Genomic DNA, 13,336 nt, shown 5'->3' on the forward strand with positions numbered 1-13,336 from the left:
TCAGAGTTTGGAATATGTTACTCCAAGCCCTTCTGGCTCTCATGACTTGGTTTGGGAAGTCTGGAGTGATTCTAATTGGTTTGCCTCTGAATGTCACTTGGCCCTTTGTTTTTGTTGCCTTTAAGATTCTCTGCTTGGCTTCCACATTGGTCATTTTGACAATTATGTGGCGTGGGAATCCTCTTCTCCAATCCTGTCTAAAGGGAGTTCTATAAGTTTCCTGGATCTGTGTATCAACCTTTTGCTCTATGTTTGGAAAATTTTCTGCTATTACTTCCTTGAAGAGATTGTTGATCCCTTTGGTTTCACTTTCTTTTCCCTCCTCTATTCCAATTATTCTTAGGTTAGCTCTCTTAAAATGGGCCCATATTTCTTCAATATCAGATTCCTGCTGTTGGATATTTTTTTCTAGATTAGAAACTATGCGTTCATTTTTGGAATGATCATCTTCTAAGAGCGAGATTCTGTTCTCCATGTGTTCTAATCAGTTGTTTGTGCTTTGAATTGAGGCCTTTACTTCATTAATTGCATCCTTTATCTCTCTTTGGCTCTCTCTGAGTTCTTTTCGAAGCACCTCTATTATTTCTACAGTTATTTTCCTGATTTGATCTTCTAGAAATCTCTGGTTTTCTGTTTTATCGGGTTCTGATGTTGTGGGGTTGTGTGCATTCATTGCTCCAGTGTTATTCCTCTTTCCCATGATTTCGGAAGTTTGGGCCTTCTCTGGGTTCTTCCTTGGGTCACTATGACTTCACTTAAGGTGTTCTGGATCTCAAGTCAGTAGTATCTCAGACCCCACTACTCCTTTACTGGGTTGTATCACAGAGTCTCCGACCCAGAGAGTCGATAGAGGCTGCTTTAGACTGTGGGGGGTGCCTGGTTGCACGTTCTCCTATGGTGTGATATCTCTGCCACCGCCCCTCCCCCACTGGGTCAAGTCCCAGGGAGTACAGTACTGGGATTTCTCCTCTATGGCCCTCAATTTGACTCACTGTTCTTGAATTCGCAGATATAGCTGTACTGGACTCGGTGAATTTGCTGCTGCTGCCGCTGGTGGCAATATGGCGCCGTTGCTACGCCCTCGGCCGTGAGGCTGGCTTATTTCTTCTTGGTTCTGAGTTCCACTCTGAGTCCCCTCAGCGTGTGCTGAGCTCAGCCACTGGGAGCTTTAGATGCTCCCTGCGCTGAAAAATCCCGCCTGGCTGTTCCGCAGCGGCTCACCTCGGCTTGCTGTAACCATCCGGTGAACTCGCCGCTGCCGCCGGCAGTATGGCGCTGCTGCCACGTCCTCAGGCGTGAGGCTGGTGTATCTCCTCTGTGGCTCTGAGCTCTGTTCTCAGTCTGCTTTCTCTCTGGAGCCTGGTGATTTTTTTGTTTCTCTGGTGATGGTGTTTTCTGGCTATAAAAGGCGCTGATTTTGTGGTAATGGAGATTGGTTGTTAGCGGGGCTCTTAAGCCCCGCTTTTCTCAGTCGCCATCTTCCCGGAAGTCGAAACAGGGTCTCTTAAGTCAGCAGGGCTGGCTTTGAACCAGCGCAATCCTCCTGTCTCCGCCTCCCAAGCACGGGGATTACAAGCATGTGCCACCACGCCCGGCTAAACCATCTGATACAAGGCTTAAATAAAACTAGCCAAGTTTACTAACTCTAACACATAAAATGCACAATTCTAAGAACAATTTTACTTAATAATGATCAAAGGCAAAAGTGATCTGGTTTTCTTTGAATTATCCTTTAAAAATAAACCTAATGCTCACTTAAAGCTGTGCTTGTGTGTGTGTGTGTGTGTGTGTGTGTGTGTGTGTGTGTGTTTTCTCTTTGGCTGTGCTGGGAATGGAATGGCCTTTGTGCGTACTGGGCAAGCACTCTACCACTGAGCTACACACCCAGGCCCTTGTTTTTCTTTCTTTCAGTTTGATACAGGGTCTCACTCTGTTGCCCAGGCTGGCCTCAAGCTTTAAATCCTCCAGCCTCAGCCTCCTGAGAAGCTGATTACAGGCACTCACTTAAGTATTTAAAGGACTCTCTTTTCAAGGCTCTGCCCGGCTCCTCTTACTCACACTCCACTTTCAGAACCTGGAGTGGGTGGGAGGCTGCAGGGAGCCAGCCTCAGGACCGGGAGTGTGGCCTCCACCTCTGCTCCTTGATCCAGCGCACTTCCAGAGAGGCACGGACTCTCGTCTAGAGAAAAGAACTGTTGTTCATCTAAGAGTGAAGTCAGACAAATCAGTTAAGTTTAAAAGCGGACGACTGGCTTAGTGAGATGCTACTTTAAGTATATATTGCTACAGTCACTCAAATCATGAATCAAATAAACACTTAGTCTTAAACATTATAAAAATAAAATTAAAAATAAAAATTGCACCCTAGATTCTGAGGTCTCTAGGGGATGGAATTTCAAGTATAGAACCAAAGGAAGGTAGTGGGGAAGAAGAGATGGCCAACGTAAAGATGACCATGCTTCCCAATGTGGGTTTAAGATTTACCTCAAGAATAAAGTGTATTTACAAGAGGAATAATGAAAGGCAAGAATAACAGCATTAAGCAAAAACAAGTGTATTGGATTAAGGTAATTTCTAAACAAACACCATAGTTTAAAGCCATCTCTAAAACTCTATACAACCAGAAGGAAGGATAAGTAACCAGAAGAGAGTGTGCGGAGCAGCAGAGCCATGCAGGACATGAGCCACACGCCCGCAGGGCCCTTGGCAAAGAAGGAAGTCAGTGTTAACACGAGCGCCAGCTCCGTCTGTGATGGACAAAGAGAGCATGTGGGCAGAGCTTCTGGAAGCAAGCGGGAGCCAAGCTGGGCAGAGACGCAGGTGGAGGTGGCGGAGGTTGTGGAGACGGAGGCAGAGGTGGAGGCAGAGGCTGAGCAGGCTGTGTGCTGTGCAAGGGAGACGTGTAAGGACCTGGAGGTAGAGGCAGGTGGACGAGGGGTGGGTGTGGAGGTAGAAGCCGTGGAGGTGGAGGCCGTGGAGGTGAAGGCAAGCAGAGGTGGAGGCAGAGGCTGAGTGGGCTGTGTGCGCAGGGGAGATAGAAGAGGACAGGGAGATGGCAGCAGGTAGCAAGGAGGTGGGCGTGGAGGCGGAGGACATGGAGGCGGAGGCAAGGTGGGCATGGAGGCAGAGGTGGGAGATGACTCAGAGCAGCACACCTGGCAGGCCATGGGCCCCACACTCTGATCTTCTGAGGGAAAGAACCCTACTTTTCTTCTTTAGGTCGACACGGGCCACACGGCGGTAGTGATGTCTCTCCTTCAAGCTGAAGACCCAAAGCTGTGGAGGCAAAGCACATGTCATCACGGACATCACGCGCTCTTCCAACAGGGGAACTTAGGAAGAAGCAGCGCCACCCACAGAGAACAACACAAGGAGAGTGTCATTCACTGTCCTTCAGCAGCGCTGCTTGAGTGCTCTCCCACCACATGCCGTTCTCAGGCCCCTCCCTGGAGGGTCCTGCGCATGGAGGTGGTCAGTCCGGAACTCTGAGGCCCGGGACAGACACCACCCAGGTCATTCGGGACTCTTGCAGACACCCCACCAGCCTACCTCAGTCTCCCCTCAGCCACACCACAGCCTCAGTCTCAGCAGGGTGGCCAGGTCACTGGGCACTGAGACACAGGGGAAGAAAGGAAGGTCTTTGCTCCAAGAGCGTATCTGCCAGAGCCCTTCCATCCATGCTGCTGAAAGCAATCTCAAGTGCTCACATGAACATGTCTTTCAGACAGATTAAAACCTTCAGCTTAGCCGGGCATGGTGGTGCACACTTATCCCAACATTTGGGAGGCTGACACAGGAGGATCGCAGTTCTCGAACAGCCTAAGCTACTTAGTAAGGCCCTTTGCAACTCAATGAGACCCTGTTTCAAAATAAAGAATAAAAATATGGCTGGAAGTGTAGCTCAGAGGTAGAATGCCCCTGGGTTCCATCCCCAGTACCAAACGAAGAAAGAATTAAAAAAAACTTCAGCTTTCTAAAGCACAACATGCTGAAGCCAATAGTCATGTGAGTGGTCCTCAATGCCGGCTGCCTTCCAGAGTGTTATGTGGAACTTCTAGCACATACAGGTTACCAGGCCAGCAGGAGCTAACAGCTGCAGCCCTCTCCTTGCACACAGGGCCACCACCCAGCACACCAGGTGACCAGTTTCTTCACACCACAAAGCACATTAAGGCACTACGGAAGCGAGGCTCGTCCGTGTGCGGGTCCCTGGCAGCAGCTTCTGAAAACTGGGCCCTGACCTCATGGTGCACTCACCTGGCCATCAGCAGAGCCCATGACCAGCTGCTCGGTGGCCTCGTCGAAGACCAGGCTCAGCAGAGGGTGTGCTGTGAGAAGGAGCACAGGTTCAGTCAGCAGCTCACTGATGCAGACTTCCTCCAGTCACATTTGAACCTTTCCAAAATGTCTTCCTCATCGGGAAGTAAAAACGAAGTAACATACAATGAACGTGCATTGTGAAACCCCAGGGAGTTTCACAGGACAGGGAAGCTGTCCCAAGTAAACAGCCGGCAGCGGTGTTGCAGCCCGTCAACCACGCCAGCCTGGCGAGCGGAAGCTTGCCCCCACGCCGCAGCCCAGAACCTTCCAACCAGAAGGGAGTGAGGGTGGAAGCTCAGCCAACATCCTCCTGGAGCAGCACCAGGCAGCACCAGCCAGGGGTAGTTAGGCTAGGGACGCAGTGATAAAACAGCAAGCAGATGTGGTGGTTTTTAAAAAATTGTTGCCTAGAGAATCATTTCCTTTAAAACTTACACTAAGCTGGGTGTGGTGGCACATGCTTATAATCCCAGTGCTTAGGAGACTAGTATTTAGACTTGTACTTAAGAGGATCACAGGTACAAGACCAGCCTCAGCAAGTAGCAATATTCTCAGCAACCTGGGGAGACCCTGTTTCAAAATTAAAAATAAAAAGGCTGGAGGTATAACTCAGAGGTAGAATACCCCTGAGTTCAATCCCAGAACCACACACAAAAATAATAAATCTTACTCTAAACTGTCAAGAATTTAGGAGAACTAGATAAATGGATATTGGAAAACACTGTATGTTTAAGCTCTGACATCAAAGATCAAGCCTATAATTGTGCTCTTGATAGTCAAATAAGAATTCTGCATACTTAATTTAAGGACAATATTTCCAACATACTTCCAAGAGATTGGCAAGTGTGTTTGAGTTGTTAGAATGCTACACATGAGTAAACTGATGTCAGAGAGAATACTGGCTCTGGGGAAATCAAAGAGAAACTCTGCCAGGTTGCAAGACTCTTCAAGTGGTATTCTCATTTACTCACCCCAAGAAAGACTTCCCTTGCTCTGGTATTCTACTCCCCTTTCCCCAGCAAAGTGGGCCGCGCTCACAGAGGAGTGAATCAGACACCAGAAAGCCAGCCCACGAGAGGCTGGGAGGTCAGGCAGCGGGGCTGCAGGCAAGATACACTCCTGGGACGTCATGCAGCGCCCCTCCTTCCCAAGCTCTCGGAGACTGTGCCGTGGAAGTACTTCACGCTGCTAATATATAGGCCCTAACCTGTGCACTCCTGTGTTGGTCTCATTTCGCACCCAACAACAGTCTGAAGAAAGTGCACCCAGGAACTCATGAGCTGTGCAGATGCTCCAGCCTACGGGCAGGGCACTGCCCTCACTCCACACACTGGTCCAGCAGAGGGCACACCCCACAGACGCCTGACATGCGGGGCCTTGTCGCCAACAGCTCTGTGCACTTTCCTGCAAAGCTCAGAGGACTGTAATTGTGAAGTGTGTGCATTCAGTATCTGAATGCAAATAAGCAGCTCTTTACAAGTGAGGCTCACAGTTTAGAGTGAATAGCACAGCTCTACCTATCTGTGGGGTAACAAATGCATGGGAGAACTCAGTTACATATAGATAGTCAGCAAAACAGTAGAAAAGTTTTAAATTTACCTGTTAAAACAGATGAACTGTACATTAATGTTCCCACAGTATGGTCCCAGACCTTTGGACAAACAGACATTCCTTTAGGAGGTAAAAATCTCACCATTATTGCTATGCATTGAGCTGAAATCTACTGATAATCTATGTGAACAACTATCAGAAAATAAAAATATGCAAATAAATATAACCCAATAAAAGACGTCAGAATCATGATGGAAGAAAACTAGATCTGCAGAGACAATGACATGTGGGTGAAAGGACGAGGCACAGAGCTGAGACAAGGTTAGGACAAGCCGCGCGTGTCGAGGCCCTGCCTGAGACATAGCAACGCAAGACGCTCCCCGTGGCCTGTGTCCTGACGTAGTGTCCACGCAGACACACAAGAAACGACGAGCTATCCAAAAGCTGCCTATTGGCGGTGCAGCTTGGACTCCTGCCCCCTTCTGCTCGGGAGAAGGAAAATCAACAGCCTTCTGTGGTTTGGCCACACTTCACCACGCAGGCATTCTCAAGGGCCAGGAACTGTCTCTCTGCTCTGCTCTGCACTCTCCACCCTCAGCTCCAGAGACTCGCCACCCTCCCTTGGGTGGGACAGTAGTAGTGCTGTGGCTGCAGGGGTTGATTGGATGTGAATTTGCATTCTCCTGCAGGTCCTCCTCCTCCTCCTCCTTCTCCTTTTTTTTTTTTTTTTTTTTTTTTTTTGTAGTACTGGAGATGGAACCCAGGGGCACTGAACCTCCAAGATACACCCCAGGCCTATTTTTAGACCTTTTACTTTGAAACAGGGTCTCACTGAAAAGGGCCTTGCTAAGTAGCTGAGGCTGCCCGAGAACTGCAATCCTCCAGTCTCAGCCTCCCAAATGCTGGGATTACAAGCATGCACCCCCATGCCCGGCTTGCCTGTATGTCTTTCTGAGCAGGGTTTAGGTCTGACTGAGTCCTTATGCTGGGACTCTGCACTGGTTTGCAGGCATTGTGAGAATCATCAGGACCTCTGAGAAGAGGTCCTGCAGCTGGCCTAAGCCAACGTGGAAAGGCTAGAGCCGAGGAGTTGTGCTATGAGGAATCACACCCAGCTCCCATGCCCCGCAAGGACATTAGACTCCAGAGGTAAGTGTAGAGAAACAGCCTTCTTCCATAACTGTATCTGGGCCGGCAACCATCAAACCAGCACTGCACCCGTGTGTCCAAAGTCTTTCTAACATCTGGAAGCTGCCATGGCCCCTACCTTAAAGCTTCTGTCCTCAGACACTGAGATCAGGATATGCTCTTGCCAAGGACAAAAGTCCACAGCAGTCACTGGCCCCCGATGGCCCTGCAGCTCCACCAGCACAGACTGACTCTAGGAAAATTTGTGAAGGAAGATTACTGGTGAAATTTCTGGAACATGTACCATTCAGAAGTCATACATATATCACAGAAAGCAGTTCCCATTGAAATAAATTCTGCTTTATAGTGTTTTTCCAACAATGGAACAAACCCTGTATGAACCTAACAGTTAAAACTTCAATGCCTGGGCTCAGGAATGCACAGACAGCCATGGTCACACCGTCAGGACTGTAAAAGACACCAATAAGCCAGGGCTGACTGTGTCTGCCTCTCCTGCTCTGGCCCTAGCCTCCCCTTCAGCACTACTGTGGGGCAGGGGCAGAGGGCTCAGCCTCCTCGTTGCAGAGTCTCCACCACTCTACCTTGACCCCACCTCTCTGTCTATCTCTGCCTCTCCCTTTTCCCTCCCTCCCTCCTCCTATCAGAACCTATACTCCCTATTAGAAAATTATTAAATATGAAAAGCTGGCAAGTTGATGGGTCCTTGTGAGCCATTTTCCCCTCCTACCCTGAACCTCTCACATCAAGGCAACGACTGAGAGCAGCGGAACTCAGGGCTCTGAGGGTCACCCCATCTCCCGTGAAGCCTGCTCTGTGGGGGACCAGTGCTTGCAGATGGGTACTCCCCTCAGCTCTATACCACTGGAGCCTAATACACAGGAAACCCCAGCTCTATACCACTAGAGCCTAATACACAGGGAACCTCAGCCTGATACCACTAGAGCCTAATACACAGGGAGCCTCAGCCTTATACCACTGGAGCTAATACACAGGGAACCTCATCTCTATACCACTAGACTAATACACAGGGAGCCTCAGCTCCATACCACTGGAGCCTAATACACAGGGAACCTCAGCTCTATACCACTAGAGCCTAATACACAGGGAGCCTCAGCTCTATACCACTAGAGCCTAATACACAGAGGAAATGTGCTTGTGTATATATTTGGATGTGTGTGGATGGTGGATGTATGTGTATTGTGTAGGTGTATGTGTGTATGTTATGTGCATGCATTTGTGTATGTGTATAAATTATGTTTGTGTATATATGTGTGTATGTGTATATTATGTATGTATAAGTAGATACATAGAGAGAGACTTTCAGACATTCAACTCTGACTACTAGCTAACAGAATTTAGAATAGGAGCACATTGTACCCATCACTCTGGGGTTGTTAAGGACAAGAAGTTACGTCATGACATATGGAAGGAGCCCAGTTATGAGACTGAGTGTTAGGAAGTATACATTTCTACACCCAATTCCAATTATCTCTGAATATTATATCCTGAAAAGTATTCTAAGTTGTTTCCTTGTAATGGTTTATGGTTATATTTTATGATTAAAAAGTACTTTTACCAAAAGTGCTCAGTCAATATGAAATTGTTCAAAGCAAACTCAATGAACTGCTTCCCTGCTGAGTCTGTGGGAAGTGTGCGGGCCGCTCCAGGCTGGTCCCATTACTTGGTAGCCAACTGCTCCCATCTACAAAGCTGTAGCTGCTGCTGACAAGCATGAGCCCGGCACAGCTGTGCGCCCGACCCTGGGAGTGTGGCTGAGACCTAGCCCTGCGTGCGCCATCCCCTCTCAGAGCGTGCCATGGGCTAAGGATCCCAAGGCTCCCCACTGCACTTGGTCTCCCTTTGCTGACGTCAAGACATCAGTTCCTCCCATTTCCATGGTTGGCTTTGATAGGTGGAGGTGTGGCTTGATGCTGGCCCACTCAACTGCTACAAGATGTTTGCACACACGTTTGAAACAAGGTGAGCTGATGAACCAAACTCTCCAGGGGCTTCCGCACACCACTGGACTGGAAACTGCCCTCTGCCAACTCGTACGGCCGCCCTTTCCCCAGTCTGTGACTATATGAGGGTGTTGACTCTAGTGTGAGCCTCAATTTTACAATTATCTCAAAATTGTCTGAAGACAGAAGTGCCTTCTCTTTGTAACCTCAAAGCCGAGCATGCATGAGGCCCATAACAATCAGTACTTCATGCCTATCAACTTTCCTAACTTAAATGTTTGAAAGTGGATATAGCAAGGAGAGCTACAGCAGGAAAGGCATTTTTTTCTGGCAAACGAGGCAAGACGTGATACTCACAGAACAGGGCCATCCTCCCTTGGCCCCCACCTCCTGCCGCTGCGGAGCACTGGCTTGCCATCATCTCCCCCGGGTCAAACCTCAGTTCCAGACAAATGCTAGATTTAAAATCAAGAACCCAGAAGGGAGCTGCTTTTACTGCAGCTAGTCCCAACTAAGAAAAAGTCTGAATCCAACAAAGAGGTAGCTACTGTAGCACTGTGCTTGAGGGTTCTTAAGGGATTCCTGAGATAGGAGCTGCTTAAGAATTTAGGATTTATAAACAGGTTTGCTTAAGGTCCTCCCTGCTATCCAGGCTTCATACAAAGTTATATTTACAGAAACAATGACTTTCCCATCACAAGATAAAGATAGATTTGCATCTGTTTCCTCTGACATCTATATAAAACTATAGCAATCTATCATTTGAAAGGAGAGTAGAGGGAGGCAGGCATGAGGCGGCACCCAGAAGGTCGCTCTGCTCTCCCCTCAACCTTGTGGACGCCAACTCACCTGGACTGCCAGCACTGCTATCCTGTTCCCAGCACATGCTGCAACCACGCGGTCATCGGGACTGAGTCTCAGGTAGAGCACCATTCCCAGGGTCATGCCCAGCACCACCCCTCGAGGAGCAGGGACGAGGCCTAGGGGGAGTGTGGGATTAGTGCTGGTGAGAGAAGGCCGATGCTGCGACATCCTTGCTGCGGCATTGCAGTGCAGAGCCAGATTGCTATGGCATGGTTTGGGGTCCTCGAGAGCGTCTGCACCACGGAGCATTGTGCATTCCTCTGAATGGGCTCGGGACACAGGGCATGTCGCGGGGAGGCTGGTCTCATCCAGAGAGGCTGCGCTCCAGGGGCTAGGCACCCAGTCTTCCTAGCTTATATACCCGGTCTGGCCAGTGTCGGGTGAGTGGGGCCATGTGCAGCCAGAGCCAAGACTCTGGGGCCCGGCACGGGGGCACATCTCCAAACTGCGGCAGGTCCCAGGGTGCCATGGCCAGCGTGTAGGCAAAGCTGGCCGGAAGGCTGCATTTCCACCTGGCTACAGCCCCGGAGAGCAAGTACCTGCCACCTCCCTGGGGAGGGGACAAAAGCGGGTGAGCCACTAGCCTGCTAAGATGCTGGCAACAGGACCACCCACCGTGAGGCTCACGGGCTCTGTCGCAGCACCCTATCACGCTGGCCCCTCTCCAGAAATGGGGTTCAGCTGCCAGCAGAACAGAGGCCGCGGCCTGTGTGGGAAACTCAGGTACCAACAAACAAAATAGGAGAAGCGTCCCAGAGACTGCTAGAGGAAGTGGGTGCTGTGGGGAGACTGAGCAGGAGAGGAGACAGGCAGCAGGTGGTACTGTGCCCAGTGCCCACAGCAAGAGAGACCTTTAGGCCCAGACCTGAAGGATGGAGCTGCAGGAAAACCCTGGGGCAGGACTGGCCTGTGCTGCTCCAACCCCCAACCCTTGGAGGAGGCCTGCATCTCTGTCTCAGGCTCTCCATGGTGGGGGCAGGGCTGAGCAGAGGGCCACAGAAGCAGACTGGCTTTTTTGGGTAGTACTGTGAATAGAACCCAGGGGCAGTCTACCTCTGAGCTATATCCCCAGTCCTATTTTATTTTTTATGTTGAAATAGGGGCTCACTAAGTTGCTGAGGCTGGCCTCGAACCTGCAATCATGCTGTCTCAGCCTCCTGCGAATTAGGGTCACAGGTGTACATGACCATGCCTGACTTTAAAAGGCGGTTTGGCTATGGGTGGAGAATGAAGTGTGGTGTAGGTGTAGGAGAGGCAGGCGGAAGGGGAGCCAAGAGTCAGTGCTAGAACCCAGGTGAGAACCCCGGTGGCCTGAGCCCGTCTGCGTGTGCACCGCCACATCTCTGACTGTTGGTGTCGCCACCAGTGCTGCAGGCACACACTGCCACACTGCTCTGTGAGCACCTGGCATTTTACAGTAACCCAACAAACTGACTCCCTGCCATGGTCCTCACTGAACTTGTCAGCCCACCTGGCAAGGCCACACTGCCCCTCACGGGCAAGTTCTAGTTCTTCAACAGCCAGGCCCTCCGTGACCAGGGCCTCTGTGCACCAGACCCCTCTGCATCAGATGCCAGCCCAGCCACACACCCAGCTGCCCATCAGTCACCCTACAGAGGTCACAGTATGTGTGCACGCCTTTCTGTCATCTCATGCTGAGTGGTGAACTCCACCACTCCGGCAAGCCCTTCTCCTCCAGCTACTGCCAGCCCCAAGCACAGCAGGTGCTCAGACACATCTTCAGATTCCCATGAAAGCCACTGTTCAAAATAAGAACAGGCAGAGCCGGGAGCCGTGGCACACACTTGTAATCCCAGCACTTGGGAGGTGGAGACTGGAGGGTTGCAGGTTTTTGACCAGTCCTCTGCAACTTAGTGAGACTCCTGTTTCAAAATAAAGGAACAAAATAGGGCTGGGGTGTAGCTCAGAGTAGACTGCCCCTGGGTTCCATCCATAGTATCACACAAAAAAAAAAGGACAGAAGAAAAAATCTAAGGAGCCCATGAGTCAGGGCGGCACCAGCAAGGGCACAAGTCTGGCAAGGTCTGCTCAGGCCAGGCGCCCCCGTGGCCCAGCCCCGCCGGTGCCCACGGCCCCTTACCTTGCCACACCTCCTCGCCGCACTCATCCAGGCTCCAGAGCACCACATGGTCCTGTGACGCAGAACAGAGCAGAGACGGAGCCTCCTTGTTTCCAAAAGCCACGGCAGTAATAGGCTGCTGGTGCCCTCGTAGAATCAGAAGCTGAAAAAACCCGAAACCTCACAGATTACTCATAACATCCAGTCTTCAGAGTAAGGAGCAATGGGGCACAATGTCAACCCCAGAGATTAAACAGACTGGATTTTTTTTTTTTTTTTTTTTTTTTGCGGTACTGGGGATGGAACCCAGGGGCATTCTACCTCTGAACTAGACCACAGCCCTATTTTTTATTCTTTACTTTGAAACAGGGTCTCACTGAGTGGCAAAGGGCCTCACTAAGTAGCTGAGGCTGTCCGTGAACTGCGATCCTCCTGTCTCAGCCTCCCAAATGCTGGGACTACAAGTATGTGCCACCACACCAAGTTGAATTTTTCAAAAACTCTTATTTCATGTATTCATTCTGAATTTGCCCATAAAAATTCCCGGTATGCCCACTAAATCGTGCTCCTGAGTTAACTGTGTCGCTGTTAATCAGCAACAGCTGCGTCCACAGGGGCAGAGGTGCCCCAGCACCTGCGAGTTGCCAAACCACCTGGCGGGAGGGGTCCAAGGCACTCCACACGCCAAGCTGACATCCGTTGACTGGGAAGGCGCAGAGCCCCACGCTGCAGGCAAGCTGGACGTGGCAGGCTGACTCCTCGGACTCCACCATGAGCCTCTCTGTAACCGTATCACTCCCACGGCCACCCGGACAGGAACTCTCTCCAGGGCTTTCCATCTTCAGTCTAGAAACATAAAGCACATGCAAGATGGCCACACGCATGGTAGTCAGTGCAGAGAAAGTCTGTCGTGTGTTCACAATAACTAACATGACTACACACACCACATCATTGCCTCTCGCCTCCGCCACTCAAGGAAAAGGGAAAGAAACCAGAGGAGGAGCTCAAAGCTCTGATCCTACCAGGCCTGGGACGGGCCCATGCTTCCACGCACTGGGTCTGCTTCCAGGACTGCAGGGGGGTCGGTGCCTCGCAGTGGCAGGGACTGTGGAGGCCCAGGCTGCGAGGAGAGCCTCAGAAACGCTGGCACTGAGGCCAGCCACTGCTATCAAGTCATCTCCTGACTGAACGCAGCAAGCGAGTGTGGGAGGCTGCTATATTCACCAGCTATGTCTCACGAGCATCACTAGTAAAGGGTTGACTGAATGAAAAGCACGCTGCCACCGTCCTTTCTCGGCATATACGTGCGTGAGAAACGCTTGCATTATCGGCAAATACTTCATGGAAGCAAGCCCCAAGAAGGAAGCATCATCTCTGGCAAAAATACTCCTTGCTCTTAGATTTCTATACT

At 50.5% G+C, this 13,336-nt stretch overlaps 1 protein-coding gene across 1 annotated transcript in view; it reads right to left on the bottom strand.

The window, feature by feature from the left end:
• The window catches only part of WDR27 (WD repeat domain 27), a gene marked incomplete at its 3' end in the record, with an annotated part of 160,906 nt that extends 148,199 nt beyond the window's left edge, over positions 1–12,707 (bottom strand). Inside the window, exons 1-10 of the mRNA XM_080700174.1 lie at positions 12,579–12,707; positions 11,947–12,088; positions 11,043–11,389; positions 10,185–10,395; positions 9,831–9,961; positions 7,139–7,252; positions 5,920–5,971; positions 4,258–4,328; positions 3,156–3,276; positions 2,059–2,203 (exon numbers count right to left, since the gene is read on the bottom strand). Of these exons, the coding sequence (XP_080556300.1) occupies positions 2,059–2,203; positions 3,156–3,276; positions 4,258–4,328; positions 5,920–5,971; positions 7,139–7,252; positions 9,831–9,961; positions 10,185–10,395; positions 11,043–11,389; positions 11,947–12,088; positions 12,579–12,698 (1,454 nt within the window). The 5' untranslated portion in view covers positions 12,699–12,707. The remainder of the gene's footprint in view (positions 1–2,058; positions 2,204–3,155; positions 3,277–4,257; positions 4,329–5,919; positions 5,972–7,138; positions 7,253–9,830; positions 9,962–10,184; positions 10,396–11,042; positions 11,390–11,946; positions 12,089–12,578) is intronic.
• Between the last annotated feature and the right edge of the window lie 629 nt (positions 12,708–13,336).

The sequence above is a fragment of the Muscardinus avellanarius genome (genome assembly GCF_963383645.1).
Source record: "Muscardinus avellanarius genome assembly, chromosome: 8".
Taxonomy (NCBI): Eukaryota; Metazoa; Chordata; class Mammalia; order Rodentia; family Gliridae; genus Muscardinus; species Muscardinus avellanarius.